Raw genomic sequence first — 19,853 nt, 5'->3', positions numbered from 1 at the left:
TGGAGATGCAGACCTATGCCGAGAAAATACTCCCACACTCGGGTCGGGGGAGGTGGAGGGTCTGCTGCCAGTGCCCCCTTTAGACAGTTCCTCTTTCCTGAAGTGGGGCCAAGAAAGGTCCAGCTGGAAGCTAGTGCTCTGTGGAGCCTATTTCTTAGTGTCTTTTACAAAAGGGCATGCAACCTTGTGATCTTCATGAAAAGCGTCCTACAAGAAAGCAATCCCTTAGGAGTGTTTATTCACCGTGGGCTTGATTCAACTTTCGGGATTATCTGATTATGTTCTCTTATACAAAGATAATTTATAATGTAGTGTTTTGTTTAAAAACAAAAGGTCAAGCTAAAATACCTGATTACATCTCCCCATCACTCATGAGTCTGTCATTTTGTACTTTCAGGGACTTTGACTCCAAAGCTAACCACCTGGGCGATGGCAGCAGGACCCCCGTGAAGACGCGGAGACACTCGTGGAGGCAGCAGATTTTCCTCCGAGTGGCCACCCCACAGAAAGCCTGCGACTCTCCCAGCAGATACGAAGGTACCGTACGCTCCGGAGATGAACCTGTGAGATTCTGGCATGAGGAACAGCAGTGTTAGGTGAAGGAAAAGATGAAATGAGATTTCAGGTCATTTCACCCCTGATTTTAAAGCCCCCTCGGTAAGAAGCTCAAATGACCATGCCTATCGCTGTTTCCAGAGAGATCCTCAAATTCCAGGGATGCATGTAAGAGAACCCAGCAGCCTGCGGCGCCTCGAGTGAAAGATGGTGCCTCCGCCGAGCTGTTGGGACCGCTTCCCCACGTGTGTGTGGGAATGCGCAGGGGCTCCTTCCCTTCCCGCTCTTTCCCAAGCCCGGCTACCTGCCCCTGCGATCTGAGTGTGGGTTTGCTCTCCACCTCGGCGCAGCGGGCTTGTGAAGGGTGCCTGGGTCCCAGCGCTCCGGTTACACCTGTCACATCCCCTGCCGTGTCTGCTGCTGGCCCTTGGTGTGCTGTCAGGAGGACCATCTTGTGCCCTCGCAGCCTGCTTGTGTCTCCCAGATACGGATTATGCTCTCAGGTCTTGTCTTTGGGCCTTCCTGTGTGGAGTCACAGTGTAAAAAATGAGTTTAGATGTAGTTCTAAACTTATGATTTGTCTCTGCCCAGTGATAACCTAAATTTTCAGCAACAGGTATTTCTTTTCCCTAATGTTCTTTAATCAGAAAGCTTTTTTTTTTTTTTTTTGTGGTAAGGAAAAGCAAAGCTTGGCACCTGGGTGGCTCAGTTGGTTACGTTCTGCCTTCAGCTCAGTTTTTGATCCTAGGGTCCTGGATCCTGGGCTCCTTGCTCAGCAGGGAGTCTGCTTCTCCCTCTGCCCTCCCCCCCCCGCTCGTGATCTCTCTCTCTCTCTCCACACACACACACTCACACTCTCTCAAATAAATACAATCTAAAAAAGCAAAAGCAAAGCAGCGTAATAGACCTCTCAAAGATTCCTTGAGTTCCTCTGGTTGTGTGTAGCATGGATTCATTCTTGTTCCTTGGCATACTTCTGGGCAGGAGTTAAGCAGCAGCTCAGACGACCCCAAGACTTTGCAGAGTAGGTATGGTGTGGCTGCCCTGCATGGGGGACTCCTGCAACCTCCTCGCACTCCTCACCCTCTGCCCCTGTTTCCTGCTTCTCTCTTTCTCCCTCTTCTTTCCACTCCCTCGCCCAGAGTTCTTAATATTTAATTTAAAAAATGCTTCCCCTGCCAAATTAAACAAGAGCCTGGTTTGGCCTCAACTAGCTTTGCAATATAAATCAAATAACCTTATTTACCTTGAGCTGTAAAATGGTTATAGTGAACGTTGGCTCTTCTTATCGCATGAAATTACATTAAATTATGAATGCAAAAATACTTTGGAAACCTAAGATATATCAAATGTACAGCAATATAGTTATTTTTCTTGACCATTATTGAGGCCGGAGTACTGGTGTTAAGCTTCCCCAGCAGGAAGGAATAAGTAAAGGAACGCTAGAAAGACTGGGTTTACAAACGCAGTGAGATTTTTTTTTTTTTTTTAAGTCATAAATTGAGTTATTTCAGTGTGTATCAGTTTAGAAAGTTTAGTTTTAAAGATTTCATTTTCACTTTTGTAGATCATGTGGAAATGTCTAACAGTCTGATGGTGTGACCCAGTTCCTTCCTTCCTAAACTTCTAAGCCCAGGGGGCTGCTGGGCTGGTGGCTGTGGGCAACTCTGGGCTTGTCAAGTGCATAGCCTGGGAGGCTGTATCCCTTGTGGGAGCTCTTATGGCCGAGGAAGTGTGGTGAGCTCTGCGGGCCCTACCACAGGGTTGCTCTCTGCCTGAGTGAGGAAGTGTGGCGAGTGCCTGGGCGGATCCTGGTGTCTCCCAGTTGGCATCTGAGGGACTGGGGTCAGAAGATTGGTCAGTGCTGGCATGTTTGCCTCTCTGGAGGACCCCAAAATAAAGTGGGCGAACAGAATGCACTGTGGGTCGACGCTGAGAACGTGACTTTGTGTGACCCAGGGGGTAGAAGCGCCGGGGCTGTAATGTGTGTCCCCCTTCTCTTTTGGGAGGCTTCTGTTTTTAGTTGGTTTACTCTGGAAATACCATAAGAGACGGATGTTTAACCCCAAGTGCCATTCTTATTTATGGTGTTTGCAGTCAACAGGGTTCCTTGGTGAATTCTGGGCTAGCCAACACTGCTGGGCCAAAGTTGGCAGTGAATAAGTTGGGATGAGGCATCGTTTCCCCGGAGACCAGAGCACTGAGCAGATCACCCCCAGTCCCCCAGAGCCTGGGCTGTGCGGTCTCTCCAGACCGAGAACAGAACACTGGGTATTTCTCATGCCCCCGCTGGAATGGTGCTGGAGTGCTGACCGTCCTCTGACAGGGCTGTCCTCCTCAGTGTCGGCAGGTCTGGGAGCCATGAAGGTGAACTTAGGGAAGGAATTTAGTGCTCATTTAGAAACCTCTTCTGAAGGCTGGAGCCAGAGCGGCTGTGTTTAAATCGCAGCTTTCCCCCTTAGGAGCCTTGAACTAGAACAAGCTGTTGAATTGTCTCCCCTGTGATAGAGGGTTTATTATGCCGATTGCTGTACTGAGTGAAATAAGGACGCGTGATATTTCCACTGACATTTTATTTGCCAGGGTCCTTGGCTCCTGCCACACATGCCCTGAGACCTTTGCATGGGCTGTTCTCTCTGCCTGGAATGCTGTTTCCACAACCTGATTAACCTCCTCACCTGCCTCAGATCATTGCTTAAAGTCGTCTTGCCAAGGAGGCCCCTCCTGGCCACTGCATTTCAAATCCCACCCTCCCCTCCTACTTCCAGATGTTCCTCGTCTCCTTCTCCTGAGTTTCCCCCTAGCATTCCCTTCCTTGTAACACGCTCTAGGATTTACTTACTCATGATCTCTGTCATCGGCTTCTCTAATCTTTACAGGCTTGATGACTTTTAAAGGAAGGCAAGTAAATTGCTCAGATTTTCACAAACTTAGTATATGCTCATTAGTGATTTCTTAACTCCCTCTCTCTTCCTCCTCTATGGGAACGTGTTCTTTATGCTCTTTATTTAGAATTAAATATTGAACAGGTTTTGGGGTTATAGTGTAGGTACTCTGTATGAGAGGGAGAGCAAGAATAAAAGCATTTAGGACTGTGAATTGGTATAATAATAATCACTTATGGCATTCTCTGTGGCAGGTACTTTATAGGAATTCTTGAATTCCCTGTCAGCCTTAGGAAGGTTGGCATTTTTATGACACTCATTTCACAGATGAGGGAGCAGACGCTTGGATTGACTTAAATCCCTTTCTCCAAACTGCAGAGCTAGTGGGCAACAGAGGCAGGCCTGGAGCTCACGGACCTGTGCCCTGAGGTTCGTGCTGTGACCTGCGCAGGAGCCCAGCTGAGATGAGCAGCACGGCCTCCTGGGTGTGGCTCCTCTTCTGGAGTCCCTCCCATCCCAGAGGATGTTCCTGCCCTAGCCTGCCCTAGGCATTTATTCTGTCTGCGCACGGGTCTCTGTGTCAGCTAGGCAGCCCCCTCCCCCCTCTACCCCCACCATTTCTGAGTATTTTAATATGTGGACTCGCCTTTGGTCATCCGTCTCCCCCTCCGTGTCCACATTGGGACTGGAGTGTGCCAGGGAGGGAGAGAGATTTCTCAGTGTCAGTCTGTGATTTTTCTCCCAAACCAGGCATCCTCAGCCTCTGCCTGTGTCTGGTCCCCATCTCAAGGGCACAGAGATGCCACCTCCTTCCACTGTGCTCTGGGACCACTTGGCCCCACGCTGAAGTGTGTGTCCCCTCACAGCTGGGACACCTCCAGGTTGTTTTGGCCAGACTGTCCCTGGCAATGGGTGTGCCGCTGCAGGTGGCTGGTGGCCTCTGTTCCCGCCTTGCCCCTTGGGCTGGACCTGCCAGCAGCCCAGGTGTCTGCTGCCGGTGGGGCGGATGCACGGAGCTCACTCTCCGGCTTAAGCACAGTAGGCGGAAAGTGTCCTTGCTGGGAACCCTGAATAGGGCCTTTTCAAGTGTTTCAGATGCTCAGAGTGACTCCTTGTGACCATTTGTATTTCTCTCCTGGCAGCGCACACTTAAGTTAGACAAGGAAAACTTTTGGCCTTTTTTCAAGCTGCAAAAGTGAGGCCCCTATTCATGCCATCTGACCTGTTTCATCCCACTATGTTAAATACTAATAAAACAAACCGCCAGTGATTTAAAAGCCATGGTGTTTGTAATAGTGTTAAGGATATAAGTGAAGGAGAAATAGGATTTCCTGTAACTTTGGGGTCCTCTAATTTTTTTTAACAGATGGGCTCAGACCTGGAGAGAAGGGTGTTCACGAGCAGGGAGTGTGGCTCTAAGTGTAGTACAAGACGAGGAAAATACAAAGGCCGCATGGACAGAGGTGGGCAACAGAATCAGCTGGTCGTTTACTCGGGGGCGTTTACTCAGGGGCATGTGACTTTTTGTATACAAAAGCTCTGTGAAATAATTTAGTGGAAGAATCTGAATTTTGTGTTTTGGAGACCCATCTGAAGTAGGTAGGCAGTTAATTTCTATTTAGAAACGTACTCACATATGTCTAGTAGGACCAGCACAAACATTCCCAAATCCTAGACTGTTTTTACTTTTTTAACTCGAGACTAGTTGGTTTGTTGTAGGAATCCCTGCTTGACTTTAGCACAGTCTAGGCGGGATCGTTCCCATCCTGAACTTTGGAGGGCCCGGGCTGGTGTCTGCCAGCGCACTGAAGGGAAAGCAGCAGTAAGTAGGGGAGTCCCCAGTTGGTACTCGAAGACTTGGCAAGCAGACATTTTTGCAATAAAACAAACATAGATCATAAAATTGAATCCAAAAACGCTGCCCGATTGCTCAAATTTAAAGCAGGAGTCCTCAGTGGTGCTCTAAGTTTGTGGTGGCTGCCTGTGGCTACTGCCCCAGAAGTCCCAGAAAGACACATTCTCTCTCAGTCGTGTCTGGGTTCTTTGGGTGAGGAGTCTGTGGGATGCCGAGTATGGGGATGGTCAGTGGAGTAAACTATGAACTACTCAGACGTGGTATCATGGAGGCGCCGTTCATTCCGCCTCGGAGCAAAGCTGCTGGGTTGGGAGCGCTCAGGGCTGCATTTGTAGGGCCCTGCTGAGTGCAGACGTCATTGTTCCGAGAGGGTGCCCATGCTGAAGTCTGGATGGCAGCCTTCTCATTTTTAGAGCTTTCCCACTGTTGATCCTACCATAGGCTTGCCCCAGAGGTGGAGCCGGGGGAGGTGGTATCCTCCCGCAGACAAAGACTTGAAGGCATCTGTACGTTGAGTGGTCCCCAATGTTCATGTGCTTGGAGTCCTCTGGGGAACCCGCGCAGAGGCAGGCTCTAGTCTGGTGGGTCCAGATGGTCTCCCTTTCTGACAGGCGCCCCAGTGATGCCAATGGTGCTGGTCCAGTACGAGTAGCAAGAGCTTAAAACAAATGACCACGATCAATCCAGCCCAGACCTTCTAGACTCAGAATGGGACTCCTGTGCCTCTTTCTGCCATGACGCATCCCTGCGGATCCCCCAAGGGGCCACCCACATGTCTCAGACCTCCAAGAAATCTGGGTCACTGGTGACTTTCTTTGAGAAGGTTGGTGCTTCCTAGAGAAGGAGAGAGTTTTGTGGAGAAAATGCAGTGATACACATGTGCTGGTTGCGATAAGGAAAATTTGATCATGTGCCAAATGAAACCAAGCGGGTGGTGCTCTGCCTCTTCCCTGCCCCCTTATTTTCCAGGGAAGCTTTGCCTCTTCGGTGGCCCCCAGGGCACAGAGACTGTTCAAGTGTTTGTTTTCTTAGTGGGCTCTGACCCCATTGTCAGGCCTGCAAAATGTGGAAAGTCAACATCTGACCAGGTACTTGGTAGCAGAAACACTCCACAGTTTTGTCTCCAAGTGTATCATACAGAAGATAAGTCTTTGTTGTTAAAGAAATACTTTTTTAGCTAACTTCAGACTCCGGGAAGGGGGAAAATCCTTCTCTTTACCTCTGTGTGCCAAGGAACAATTTTAGTGGCAGTCTGATAGCTTTTCCTGAAGTGTTTCAGATTACATTGTGTATTGACCAGATTCTACCAACAATAGAAGCATTCAGACTTTCTATGTTTTGTTTAAAAGAGAAAAAAGAAAAACATCTAATATAGTTAAGATTTATTGATTTGAAACCCATAGTATAAGCAGAGTCCAGTGAAACTAACATGCAAAGGGTTTTGTGTTGTGAGTATAGCTGTGTCTAGTCAGTCTGATCAGCTTAAGTCCGCTGGATGAGATATTAGATATAGACACTAATGGCAAGACCAAGGAATGTACTTGGAATCTTTATAATGATTATATCGTGCAACTCATAAAAACCGTTATAGAACTATGATTTGTGTTATACATAACCAAATTTTCAAGAATTTATATACCATTAGGAAATTTTAATGGATCATATAAGCAGAATGACTACAAGTAAAACTTCACTGAAAATAGAAGTAGCCTAGTGACATCGGTATGACCTTTTGTTTGATCCCCGGTTCTTGGCTTTCCCTTTGCGCCAGAGTCACCTGGGGAGGTTTTATTTTTTTTTTTATTTTTATTTTTTTAAAGATTTTACTTATTTATTTGACAGAGAGAGATCACAAGTAGACAGAGAGGCAGGCAGAGAGAGAGAGAGGGAAGCAGGCTCGCTGCTGAGCAGAGAGCCCGATGCGGGACTCAATCCCAGGACCATGAGATCATGACCTGAGCCGAAGGCAGCGGCTTAACCCACTGAGCCACCCAGGCGCCCCACCTGGGGAGGTTTTAAAATACAGCCGCACCTGCCCCTCTGCATTCCTCCTCACCACGTCAGTTGGGTGGGGATGGGGCCTGGGCATGAATTCTTTGAACACACACACACACACACAAGAAACCCCCACCTAGGACTCTGTTTGCTGTCCCAGTTGAGATTGCGGGTCAAGATGGCAGAAGGTGACCTGAGGCACCGTCACCACTTGGTGGCAGTGTTGTTCCCTGTGTCTTGATGGGCCTGCGTTCCTTCCAATCTCAGATAGCTTTTTTCTCCTGTGATTTTGTTTTTGGTCTCGTTGTTGTTACAGTATGTATCTTCCTTGCTCATTTCCAGCTTATTTGAATGGAGAGAGCTACCTTCTGAAATTGACATGTTTTCTTTTTCTACCGGGCTCTAGGAAGGGGGTAAAATAAGACAGAAAAAAATGGTCTCTGGTTGCCAGTTGCATGGTTTTTTAAAATTCTTCTTAATTTATTCTCCCTATACCTTTGCTTTTCTGCAGTGAATAAAGACCAGGTTCAAGATTAAATATCATAAGCCAGAAATCTGATTGTGGATTTCTGTAGTTTGAAGCTACTAGATGTTTTTCCCCCTTTTATTGTGCTTCTTGGCCCATCATTATGGTCATTGCGAAGCCACGGCAAATGGCAAGATTTTTACCTTAGTTGGCTAATTTTGTGAATGATAACAATTGTTAGCCTTGATTGACATTTTCCTAATTAACCGTACGCGTTTGAATACTCCATCCTTAATACTTTGTGCAAAGGCTGGAGCTAAGGTTGTTGATGATACAAAGATACCATCTCAGCCTCTGCCACTTGGTAGGATGTCTGCAGGGGCAGAGGGCTGGAAGCCACACTGTGATCTGAGGGCCTCAGTGTGAATCTCTGCTTCCAGCACTCTGGTTGGCAGGGAGTTCCTCCTCAGGGCTAATCTAACTCCAGAGCCTTTGAAGGTGTGCCCCAGGCTTAATGTCCCAAGTAGAAGATCTTGATTTGTCACCTTTGAACCTTGATTTGTCTGTGCTAGGGAGCCATTGAAGTTTATAAAGCGAGGGGGATGGTAAGCAGTTTGAAAATATGTTCAGGGGGCTAAAATCTGTAGATAGATTCGAACACGAAGCAGCTCAAAATCTGGGCAGGATTGCGGACAAGGCGTCCTGCACACAAAATTAGAAGAGGCGCTCACTTTCGGGGTCCTGTAAGTACCGACCCTGTGCTTAACGCGGTCCTGGGAACGAGGATCTTCGACACTGCGCCTTGGGTGCCTGCTTCCCTCGTCGTCCTCCTGGCCCTCCTCACCGCTGTGCCCTCCTTCCCTACAGCCTGCTTATGTGACCTCGACAGCACTGCTGGGCAGGTTCCATTAGCTCTGAGGAAGGGTATGTTTTGTTTAAAAACAGGACCTTTTTGAAATATTCATATATTTTATAACTTATCCATTTAAAGTGTATAATTTTAAAAAATAATGTGTACAGTTGTTTTTAATCCCCATATTCATGGAGTTGTGCAATCATTAGCATAACCAAATTTTAAAACACTTTTGGCCCCCCAGAAGAAACCCCACACCTCCCGCACCTCCTTCTAGCCCGAGACAGCCGCTCCTCTGTTTACCGTCTCTCCAGACTGCTCGGTCCCAGAAATGGAATCAGACACTACCTGGTCCTTTGTGGCTTTGTTCACTGAGCACGTTTGCAGGGTTCACCATGTTGTGGGGTGTGTTAGCGCTTCATTCCTTTCTCTGGGCCGTTCACAGGCGGTTGTAAGGATAGGGCCACATCCTGTTTATCCGTCGGCAGGTTGACGGCCGTTCTGGTTCTTCCCGCCTGTTGCCTGTTAGGAACGGTGCTGCTGTGAACATTCATGGACCTGTTTTTGTGTGGATGTATGTTAAGGAAGGGTTTTATGGGTGAGCCGGTGTGAACACTTCTCTGGGGTCAGAATCACAGGTGACATTCTGACGGTTAGGCTTGTTAGGCCTGTGGAGGGAGGGGGTGCATGGGGGTGGGCACAAGGTTTGGTCCCTAGGACCAGGCTTCCCTACTGGCAGGCCTTGTGTGCCTGTCTTCTGCTTCAGGCTGAGTGAGGTGGGGAGGGGACAGGGGACTCTGGTGTTGCCCCCAGGAGCACCTGGGAAGGCAAGGGGTGCAGGGAGCATCTCTCAGGGCCCCCATAGCTCTCCCAATGCCAGGGAGGCCATCAGAGGGCCACGGGTTAGTGGTATTGGCCCAAGATGACGTTTCCTTTAGCTCTTCTCAAACCGAGTGTACTTAAAACCCCTTGGAAGATTCGTGGAGACATATGTTGCTGTTCCTAGTTCTGATGTTTGTGGTTCTGGAGATGGAATTCTTGGGGGAGCCCGAGAATTTGCATTTCTTACAGCTTCCCAGGTGACTTGGTGTTGCAGCTTTGTAGGCAAGGGCACATCCCATTCTGATTTAAACTCTAACCGAAAAAGCCCTCGGTGGTCGTTAGTGAGATGAACAACGGACTGAAATTCAGAAATGCGTTCTATGGCAGATTATGGAGCAGCAAACAGGTCCTATTTTCTTTGCAATAAAGGTAATCATATATTAATACTAGCCATTGTAATTATCCTTATCGTGTATTCAGTATTTAGTGTTTGCACTCTTACGCGGCTGGATGGTAATTCTCATGGTGGCTTCCCGCCGGGTGTGGCCCTGCCCTTTACCTTAGCGGCGTGGCTGAAAATGCCGGATGACATGGCCTCGGCTCCCACGGCACTTAGTCTGCATGGCCACAATTCACACCAAGTAGGCTCTAAAGCCAGTCTCTTTTCTTATATTTTATTTTTTATTTTTTTTTTTAAAGATTTTATTTATTTATTTGACAGAGAGATCACAAGTAGGCAGAGAGGCAGGCAGAGAGAGAGAGAGAGGGAAGCAGGCTCCCCGCTGAGCAGAGAGCCCCATGCGGGACTCGATCCCAGGACCCTGAGATCATGACCTGAGCCGAAGGCAGCGGCTTAACCCACTGAGCCACCCAGGTGCCCCTTTATTTTATTTTTTTAAGTAAGCTCTAGGCCCATTGGGGTCTTGAACTCATGACCCCAAGATTGAGAATCCCATGTTCCACAGGCTGAGCCAGCCAGGCGCCCCTGAATCCAGTCTCTTAAACCCAGTGATGAAATGTTGAGTTTTAGGAGCATTTGCTTGAATTTGTGTTTGTGACAGGTGAAGGAACGATCCTTGTGTTGGAAGGATTCTAGAATTCAGTGCTAGCCTTTGCGAATACAGCACCCAGTTTAGGCATTATTGTATCCTAATTTTTAAATTTTTTTTAATATATTTTTTTTATTTATTTGACAGAGAGAAATCACAACTAGGCAGAGAGGCAGGCAGAGAGAGAGAAGGAAGCAGGCTCCCCGCGGAGCAGAGAGCCCAATGTGGGGCTCGATCCCAGGACCCTGGGATCATGACCTGAGCTGAAGGCAGAGGCTTTAACCCACTGAGCCACCCAGGTGCCCCTATCCTAATTTTTAGAAACCGAACTAGAATTTTCCTAGTTGAATGGTTTCTATTAAGATCATTTATTTAAATGAAGGAATGTGGATCTCCTGGAGGTAGCGAAGCCATACCTTCCCACTGGACGTGGGCTGGCTAGGGGCTCCAGAATTACAGCTGTTGGCACACGTGGTGAGCCCTTGATTTTATAAATGCTGAAATAAAGCCAAGGGATGCATTAAACTACTTTCTAAATGGATTTTTTTTTTTCAAGTAAATTTGTTTTACCACTTTCATCTGAATGAAAATATTTACCGAATAGACACTAACAAGATTTTAAACATCATTTATTGATAAGTAAATGCTGTAACTATGGCCTTATATAATTCTGAAAATAATTTGTGGTGCCAGACTATGCATTTTACACTTGAGAGGATAATAGGTTTTTCACAGAACGTTGAGGTATTGTGGTTCACTTCCTGTCCAGGTGTGTTCGCTTGAGAACTTTTGATTAAGGACAGTTCTGATGATGAGAGGTTATAGTCTTACCTCAGTGGGTTTGGTTTTTAGAATTGTTTTTTGGTAGCATCACCTTCCCCAGACAGTTACTGAGGGGAAGTTGTTCTTACGGGCACCGGCCTTGTGTTGGGTCACAGAAGCTGATGGCTTTGTTAGCCCAGCGAGGCTTCAGATGGTGGGACTTACAGGTCACAGGCAGGCAGAGCTGCCTTAACAAAGAGGTCTGTCTTCCTGTTGCTATTTGCAGAATGTGTTCATCATTCTGCCCTAGAGAAGTCTCTGCACCCCACATTCTGGAAGTTTCTTTCATCGTTCCTGACGCCGCCATATGTCACAGACAGTGTGCGGCCCTGAGCCGAGCAGGCTGCGGACAGTCAGACCGAGTGTTTTACCAGCACAGAGCAGAGACCCTAGAGGGCCATGCCTCCTCAGTTCCCGCTCCCCGATTTTCTCTGCCCCATCGGTTCCGCATTTTTTAGCCCCTCACCTCTAAGTGCCAGATGTAATTTCCTTAGAGATTGTCTGACTGAATGTACTAGAAATCCTGCTACTCCGGCATAACCAGGAGGGACTGGTTTTTCTCACAAAACAAGGAGTTTGGGGGGGTGTGAGAACACGGCTGGTTCGGTAGCTCCATTATGTGGTGGGTGATCTGGGGGCTTTTCTCTTTTCCTGTTTCACACTCCTGGGTGCCTCCTGGTCACGAGATGGCAGCCCCACGTTTGCTCCCCTCACACTTCCAAGATGGATAAAGAGGGAAGCAATCAGGAGGAAAAGGTGACTCCTCTGTATCCAGAGAGCCACACCGCTGCAGAAATCCCTAGCAGAGCTCCCCTTGGTCTCGTTACCTGGAACCATGTCGTGGGCCTCTTGCGGCCGCGAGAGAGCCTGGGAGACTGTGATCTTGGGCTGAGCGCGTTGCCGCCTTGTGCACCGTCGGCGGTTGTGAGGACGGAGGGGAGAATGGATGTGGGGGGCGGCAGTCAGGGTTGTCGCTCTGCCTGCGCACAGCGCTTTGCCGCCCACTCACATGCTGCCTTTCTGCATGGGCCGTTTCCCAGAAGCTCTTCTTGCTCTCTTGTCCTCTGCGCACCCAGCACGCCACACGTCAGCCCCTACAGACCCTCCCGATCTGGCCAGGCCCCTTCTGTGTCACCATCTCTTCCTCTCTTCTCTTGGACATAATCAGCCTCTTCTCTGATGTGTGTCCCTGCTGGAGAGGGGCGTGCTCTGTCCTGGGGTTATCTGTCCCCACCTGTAGGTCTGTGCGGTCCCATAGTAGCCACTAGCCACATAAGGCTAATTAAGCCTAAATGTAAACTAATTACCCTTAAATACGGTACAAGATTTAGCTCCTTACCGTAGCCCCACTTCAGGCGCTCAAGGACCACGTGTGACCAGTGGCTAGCTCGAGAACGTTTCCCTCGTCCAGCTTCTCCCGCACAGGCTGCTCGAGGTGACGAGCTCTTTAAGGCCCCCTTTCGCCTTGACCCCATCACTCGGAACTGCAGACGCAGCCTTCAGGATGGCGCTCGTGTTGTGTCGTCTCCCAGCCGAGGGGTCAACTTGGGCAGAAGCTATGATCTTCTCCATCCAACTTGGCTTCTGAAAATATTGTCACTGGATATGTAGGTGGTATTGGGTTCGCTGCTGTTAAAGAATAGTAAAAGCACATGAGGACTTGGAAATTTCCAACTTTTAATTTTACAGTTTAAGAAACCGAGGCTCTAAGAGGGAGAGGGACCCTACCCAAGGTCATACGGCCCGCCAGTGGTAGAAGGGAGTCGACCCTTGGTTGCCCTGGCTGCATTCTCTTCTCTTCCCATTAAACCCGACCTCATTATCACCAACCTGCTTTCCCTGATTATGTTCTAGTCTCGCCTACTTACCAGTTTCTAGTTTCTTGGGAGAGGAAGTTGTTTTCAGCTCTCAGCTGTCCTCAGATGCCCACTGCATATAGGCGGCATTCAGGGAATGCTCAGGAAACAGATGAGTCTTCGTCAGTCAGTGATTGTTCTATTGCAAGAAACAGAAAATGACTCAAGCAAGCTTAATGAGAAGGAGGCTTTTAAAAATCAAGATAAGGGCAAGAGCTGGAAACCAGAAGTTGTCTGGAACCGCGGAACTCTCTCTGGCTCCCTCTCTTTGGGGCCATGTAATTTTTCTTCTGGTTTCCTCTTTATTCTGCACACTGGCTTTCCCCGCTGACAAGTCACTCTGTACAGTCACACCAGCCTCCAAGTCTGTGTGACCTCTTAGCTCCAGGGGCAGCCAATGACCTAACAGTCAGTCTGGGTTTCCCTCGAGACGCTGGGGAACTGATGGGCCCAACACATGGCAGCTCCTCCTCCGAGGGACTGGAGAAGCGAGGTGCCAGCCTGGCATGGGGAACCCACTCAACTTACTATCCAGACGGTGGGAAGGAATAGGGCAAGGCCCGTGCTAGAAGGAGAAGGCTCAGCCTCCAGCTCCCACAAGTCCGTGTAAGCTTGTTGGTGATCTTGTTTACCAACTGAAGGCAGAACTGTGACAGTGACAGTAACTGGAGCTCACTGGCTTCATCACACTTCCGGCTTATCCGGAAGTAGGTGACATGATGTGTGGCAAGCATGTACTTTTCTCATTACCAGAAGTGCTTAGAAAGAGCTGGTGACCTTCTGTCAGAAATTCCACTGCTAGGAAGGAAGTTTGATTAACATATTTACCCAGGAATAAGAATTTGGGATTCGTAGAGCAAGGTAGGGAGTTGTCATTGACTCAGCAGCCAGGGGTGGTCAAGGTGTCCCTGGAGGGAGAAAGACCAATGAGCCATTGCTGGGCTCTCCATGGACCTTACACTGGTGGTGTGGGCGAGCCCGCCTGGGGCTTGTGTCCGCTTACGCCTCCTCAACAGGCCACTGTGAGCACTATGGGCACGTTTCTGGAAAGGAGTTAAAGCTCTGTGAGGACAAGGACCCTGTCTTGTTATGCCTCTGGGACCTGGCATGGGGTTTGGTTCATAGATGAGTCTTGATTTCTGCTGGATACATGATAGATGATTTTGGGATATTAATCAAATATGGGTATTTTATTTTAACGACTCATTGTGTGGGACAATGTATACATGGAGAAAAAGTATAAAGAAAACATACTGATATTCTACAGAAGTTTGGAAAGTTGTGATAATAGGTGATATTTTCCTCCTTTCTCTTTTTCAGTTTTATAAGGTAGTGACATTTGATAGTAGGAAGAATTAATTTTTAATTAAGAAAGATGTTCAAAACATATTTAATCTCAATAGAGGGTTATAATGGAAACATTCTGTCCGGTCACAAATCATGGTAAACGGCAAGTGTTCCGATTCATTGGAAATGGACCTGATTATAAAATCACTTCTTTCTCTTGTGCACTTGAACGACAGATGCTCATTTGCTGATCCCCCTTCCACCCCTTCTGTTTGGAATGATGCAACTTGGTGTAACCAGTAGTTTGAGCGGAGAAAGTAACAGCCTTAATTTGCAGAAATGTAGCCTAAAAGTTAGAGCTACAACCCTTCCTTTGAAGGGCTTTTCTGGTTGCCTTCCGGCCACTGTCCTCTTTCCTGCCTGAGGGGTTCTTACCTCCCGAGGGTCCTTCCCTACCTGCTCACCGTCCCAGGAAGGACCTTAGAGCACTTGGCTACCTAAGAATCTTTGAGATTCCGAATTATTCTGCACACTGGCTTTCCCAGCTGACAAGTCACTCTGTACAGTCACACCAGCCTTCAAGTCTGTGTGACCTCTTAGTTCAGCAGAAATAAAATGGCAGTACGTTGTGTTTATAGTTTCAGAGAATAGTTTAAACATTTATTTGTGAAAAAAAAAAAAAAGTTACATTAAGAAATTTAAAAGCCCATGGAACCTTTTTCTCTATATCCGGTTACTCCAAAGAGACCACGCTCTCTCGGATCGCTCTGACTGTACAACTACAGACTTTGCTTTTGGAATTGTAATTGGTAGGCTGGTCTGAATCAGTGTGTTCGCTAAATTAACAGTTGGTTAAAGTTTAAACTCTGCGGTTGAAGTCATTTTAAGGTTCCCGATAATGCAGTGTTTTATTCCTTCTGAAGAAGTCACATCAGGGATATGAGAAAGCAAACATACCATGGTGTCTATTTTTATTTCGTTTTATTACGTTGTTAATTGAGGCGAAACTGGTCTAAAACGTTATATAAGTTTCAGGTGTGCAGTACTGTAATTTGACTCCTGTGTTCTTTACGAAGTGATCACTTCCAAAAGTCAGGTTACCATCCATTCCCGTACGTCTGACACCCTTTGCCCCTTTACCCACCCCCTCCTTCTCCCCTTCTGATCACTACCAATCTGTAAGTTCGGTTTGGGTTGTTTTGTTTTAGATTCCACACGAGTAAAGTCCTACTGTTTCCGGTTTTCTTCTTTTGATTTATTTCACTCAGCATAGTCCCTTCCGTGTTCATCCGTGTTGTCAGAAATGGCAGGATTTGTTTTTTTCCCCTATGGCTGGGTGGTCTTCTACCGTGTCTGTGTGCACCACATCTTCTCTGTCCACTCAGACAGCAGTGGACACGTATGTGGCTGCCTTTTCTTGGCTCTTGTAAATAATGCTACTGTGAACAGAAGGGACACCTATCTTTTCCGTTGGTGTTTTTGAATTCTTCACATGAGTACCCAGGAGTGGAGTAGCTGGGTCGTAGCGTAGTTCTCTTCTTAACTGTTTTCCAGACTGGCTGCACCAGTTTGCATCCCCACCAACTGTGCACGAGGGTTCCCTTTCCTCCACGTCCCCTCCAGCACTTGTTGTTTCTTGTCTTCTTGATAACCCTTCTGACCAGCGTGAGGGGATAGCTCGTCGTGGTTTCGGTTTGCGTTTCCCTGGGGGTTAGTGATGTCCGGCATCTTTGCAAGGCCCTGGGGCCATATAAATGTCATTTTTGGAAAATTGTCTCTTTACATCCTCTGCCCATTTTTTTTCTTAAAGATTTTATTTATTTATTTGACAGAGAGAGAAATTACAAGTAGGCAGAGAGGCGGGTTGGGGGCGGGGGCGGGAAGCAGGCTCCCGGCTGAGCAGAGAAAGCGATGCAGGGCTCGGTCCCAGGACCCTGAGATCATGACCTGAGCCGAAGGCAGAGGCTTAACCCACTGAACCACCCAGGTGTCCCACCTGCCCATTTTTTTTTAATCGGATTGTTTTTTGTTGTTGTTAAATTGTGTGAGTTCTTTATAGGTTTGGGATGTTAACCCCGTGTTGGATATGTGATTGTAATATCTTCTCCTAGTCAGTTACGTTGCCTTTTCGTTTTGATGTTGGTTTCCTTTGGTGTGGAAGCTTTTTTCTAGTTTGATATAATCTCGTTTGTTTTTGCTTTTGTTGGCCTTGTCCTTGGAGTCAGATCCACAAAAACCATTAGGACTGATAGCAAGGCGCTTACTGTTGACGTTTTCATCTGGGAATCTTACAGTTCCAGGTCGTGTGTTCAAGTCTTTAATCCATTTGAGTTAATTTGTGTATAGGATATAAGCTAGCGGGCTAGTCTCATCCTTTTGCATGTGGTTGTCCAGTTTTCCCAACACTGGTGTCCATTTTTAGTGGTACAATGACCCAGGTCGTCGCCCTCTAGATGCTTCTCAGGGGAGGGCTTTGGCCTTTTGCCTTTTCTGGTTTCCCGTGCTAATGTAAACTCCAGTTCACTGCCACAGTCCCTGGCCATCCTGCCCTCGGGGTCGCAGAGCTCCTTTGGTTGTGAGTGATAACCGTTTTACTGCTGTGGGTCGGAAGTGGCTTCGTAATCATCCTGTTGCTGCTTCATGCTTTTCCGAATGGTGTAGTTCTGTCTCCTTCAGCAGGTGTGTCTGTATCAATGTCTGTCCTGGACAGTGGACTCTTGGATGGCAGCGTAAAAGGCTCTTGCTTGTTCAGTCCTTCTGTTTCACCCTCCTATTATGATACCCTGAGTCTATGGAGCTCAGTAAAGTCTCTTTGATATTACTGAAAACTTAGAAGATTTGGAGCTTTTCATGTTAGAAAGAGAAGGGTTTCTTTTTTTTTTTTTTTTAAAGATTTTATTTATTTGACAGAGAGAGATCACAAGTAGGCAGAGAGGCAGGCAGAGAGAGAGAGGGAAGCAGGCTCCTCGCTGAGCAGAGAGCCCGATGCGGGACTCGATCCCAGGACCCTGAGATCATGACCTGAGCCGAAGGCAGCAGCTTAACCCACTGAGCCACCCAGGTGCCCCAAGAGAAGGGTTTCTTAATGCAATGCCTCATTTTATGGATGGGAAGACTGAGGCTCAAAGGCCTTATGACCCCCAGGGGTCTTCATCTGCATCGTATTTGGGAATAGTGTCCAGGGTCAGTGCCCCCCATGTTCGCCAACTGCAGGGCAGCCCGAGTGGGAGCTGTGCAGGTGGTTGGTTCTGGGTGCCAGCTGTCCCCACTGCCTCCCACCTCTAGGACCCTGGGCCAGCCACCTGACCTCAATCCCTCCCTTTGTTAACACGAGGCTGTCAGTAATGGTCTCCCTCCATGAGAGGCAGTATTGCATAGTGAATGATAGCTCGGGCGCCAAGAAGGCAAAAGTGCATGGCCTTGGAAAACCTCAGACTCAGGGAGCGACACGTGTTTGTATGGCAGAGAGACAGGGCTTGGGAATGTTCTGACTGCATGTTTTGAATTGGAGTGACCTTTGGGAGGATATCCTGGACTCTAAGATTTTCATTTACATCAGGACTCCTTCCTTGCACGCCCACCTTTTCTGAGTTGCCGGAGTTTTAAAAATGGGCCCTTTGAGATTTTTCCGTTGCCTTCTTCCAGCCCGTGGTCCTCTGTTTTCTTTGTCCTGAGGAGAAATAAAGTGATACTTGGTGCTGGTTGATAACTCCCATCGTGATGAATATTTCTGAAAATGGCTTCTGGCTGCTGGAGAGGAAAAGGATAATTTCAGAAAGGCAGGATCCACCGGAGAATCAGTGGGCAGCATCCTGGTTAAGAGTATGAATTTAAAAGAATAAATATATTTGAAAATTTTTCATGGTGATAAGAAATGCATAAAATTTATCATCTTCACCATTTTTTTTCTTTTTTTAAGAGAGATGACAAGTAGGTAGAGAGGCAGGCAGAGAGAGATGGGGAAGCAGGCTCCCCGCTGAGCAGAGAGCCCAATGTGGGGCTCGATCCCAGGACCCTGGGATCATGACCTGAGCTGAAGGCAGAGGCTTAACCCACTGAGCCACCCAGATACCCCCATCTTCATCATTTTTAAGTGTATAGTTTAGTAGTGTTAAGTTAATTCACATTTTTGGTGCAGTGGCTCTACAGAACTTCTTAATTTTGCAAAACTGAAATTCTATACCCATGAAACACTGACCCTTTACTCCCTCTTCCCCCGGACTCCTGCCAACCCCGCTCTACTTTCTGTTTTCTGCGAGCCTGACTACCTTAGCTACTTCATGTAAGGGGATTCCGTATAGTATTTGTCTTTTTGTGACGGGCTTATTTCACTTAACATCGTGCCCTCAAGGTTCTTCCGGCATATGACAAGATTTCCTTCCTTTTTAAGACTGAATAGTATTCCACTCTGTGTGTGTGTGGGGGGGTGGGCATTTGTTTTTTCCTCTCTTAGTGGATATTTAGGTTGTTTCTACCTTTTGGTCATAGCGAATAACGATGGCACTCGACATGGGTGTGCACATATCTGCCCAAAATCTTGTCTTCAGTTCTTTTCCAGATGTACCTAGAAATGGGATTGCTGGATCACATGAAGATTCTGTTTTTAATCTGGGGGAAAGGAGCCGCCATACTATTTTCCACAGCTGCTGCACCATTCCACATTCTGTATTCCTGCCAGCAGTGCGCAGGGGTTCAGTTTCTCCATATCCTCACAGATAACCATTTTCTGGGGTGCCTCCAAAGTGGCCATCCTAATGGGTGCAAGGTGATACCTCATTGTGGTCTTGATTTGCATTCCTTTAATGGTTACTGGTGTTGAGCATCTTTTCATATTCCTGTTGGCCATTTGTGTATCATCTTTGGAGCAATGTCTTTTTTCAAGTCTCGTGCCTATTTTGTAATTGAGTTTTCTGTTCTTTCCGTGTTGGTGAGTTGTGGGATCCTGAAGTCTGACTGGGTCTGGGCTTAAGTCATGGCTCCTCCGAGTGTGAGCTGTTGACCAAGGGCAGTTGCCACAGAGTCCTCTGCTGTCACACAGGCGTGATCACAGCACCCACCTTGTGCCTCTCGGGATGATAGGATTGCCAGTGAGGAAGCACCCGAGAGATGGGAGCTACCTGAGCGTAGACAGTCTGTTCCTTGTAGGGTTTGGGAGGCACTGAAACCAGCTCTCAGTCTCCACCACAAATGGCAGCCATCCTTTAATTCCACGTCCCACCACCTTCCCTTTTGTCGTCACTGGACTTTTAGGACAACAAAGGGATGGTCTTGGGTTGTCAGAGACTGCGGCATATGAAGGACACTCACGTCACCAGAAAGGACTTCTCTGAGCCTCCTGGACAGTGTGCGGGTGGTTCACACCATGGCTTCAGCTGGCTGGCAAAGTGCGTGGCGTGGCTTGAAGTCAG

The 19,853-nt window shown here is 47.7% G+C and overlaps 1 protein-coding gene across 5 annotated transcripts in view; it reads left to right on the top strand.

Moving 5' to 3' along the window:
- Nucleotides 1-19,853, top strand: part of TBC1D1 (TBC1 domain family member 1) — a 231,156-nt gene that overhangs the window by 147,291 nt on the left and 64,012 nt on the right. For all 5 annotated transcript variants that reach the window (XM_045993559.1, XM_045993568.1, XM_045993576.1 and 2 more), the window contains one exon: nt 398-537. In XM_045993559.1, coding sequence (XP_045849515.1) covers nt 398-537 — 140 coding nt within the window. The remainder of the gene's footprint in view (nt 1-397; nt 538-19,853) is intronic.

This window comes from Meles meles, chromosome 2, assembly GCF_922984935.1.
Source record: "Meles meles chromosome 2, mMelMel3.1 paternal haplotype, whole genome shotgun sequence".
In the NCBI taxonomy this organism is placed as follows: domain Eukaryota; kingdom Metazoa; phylum Chordata; class Mammalia; order Carnivora; family Mustelidae; genus Meles; species Meles meles.
This window is presented reverse-complemented; position numbering and strand designations above follow the sequence as displayed.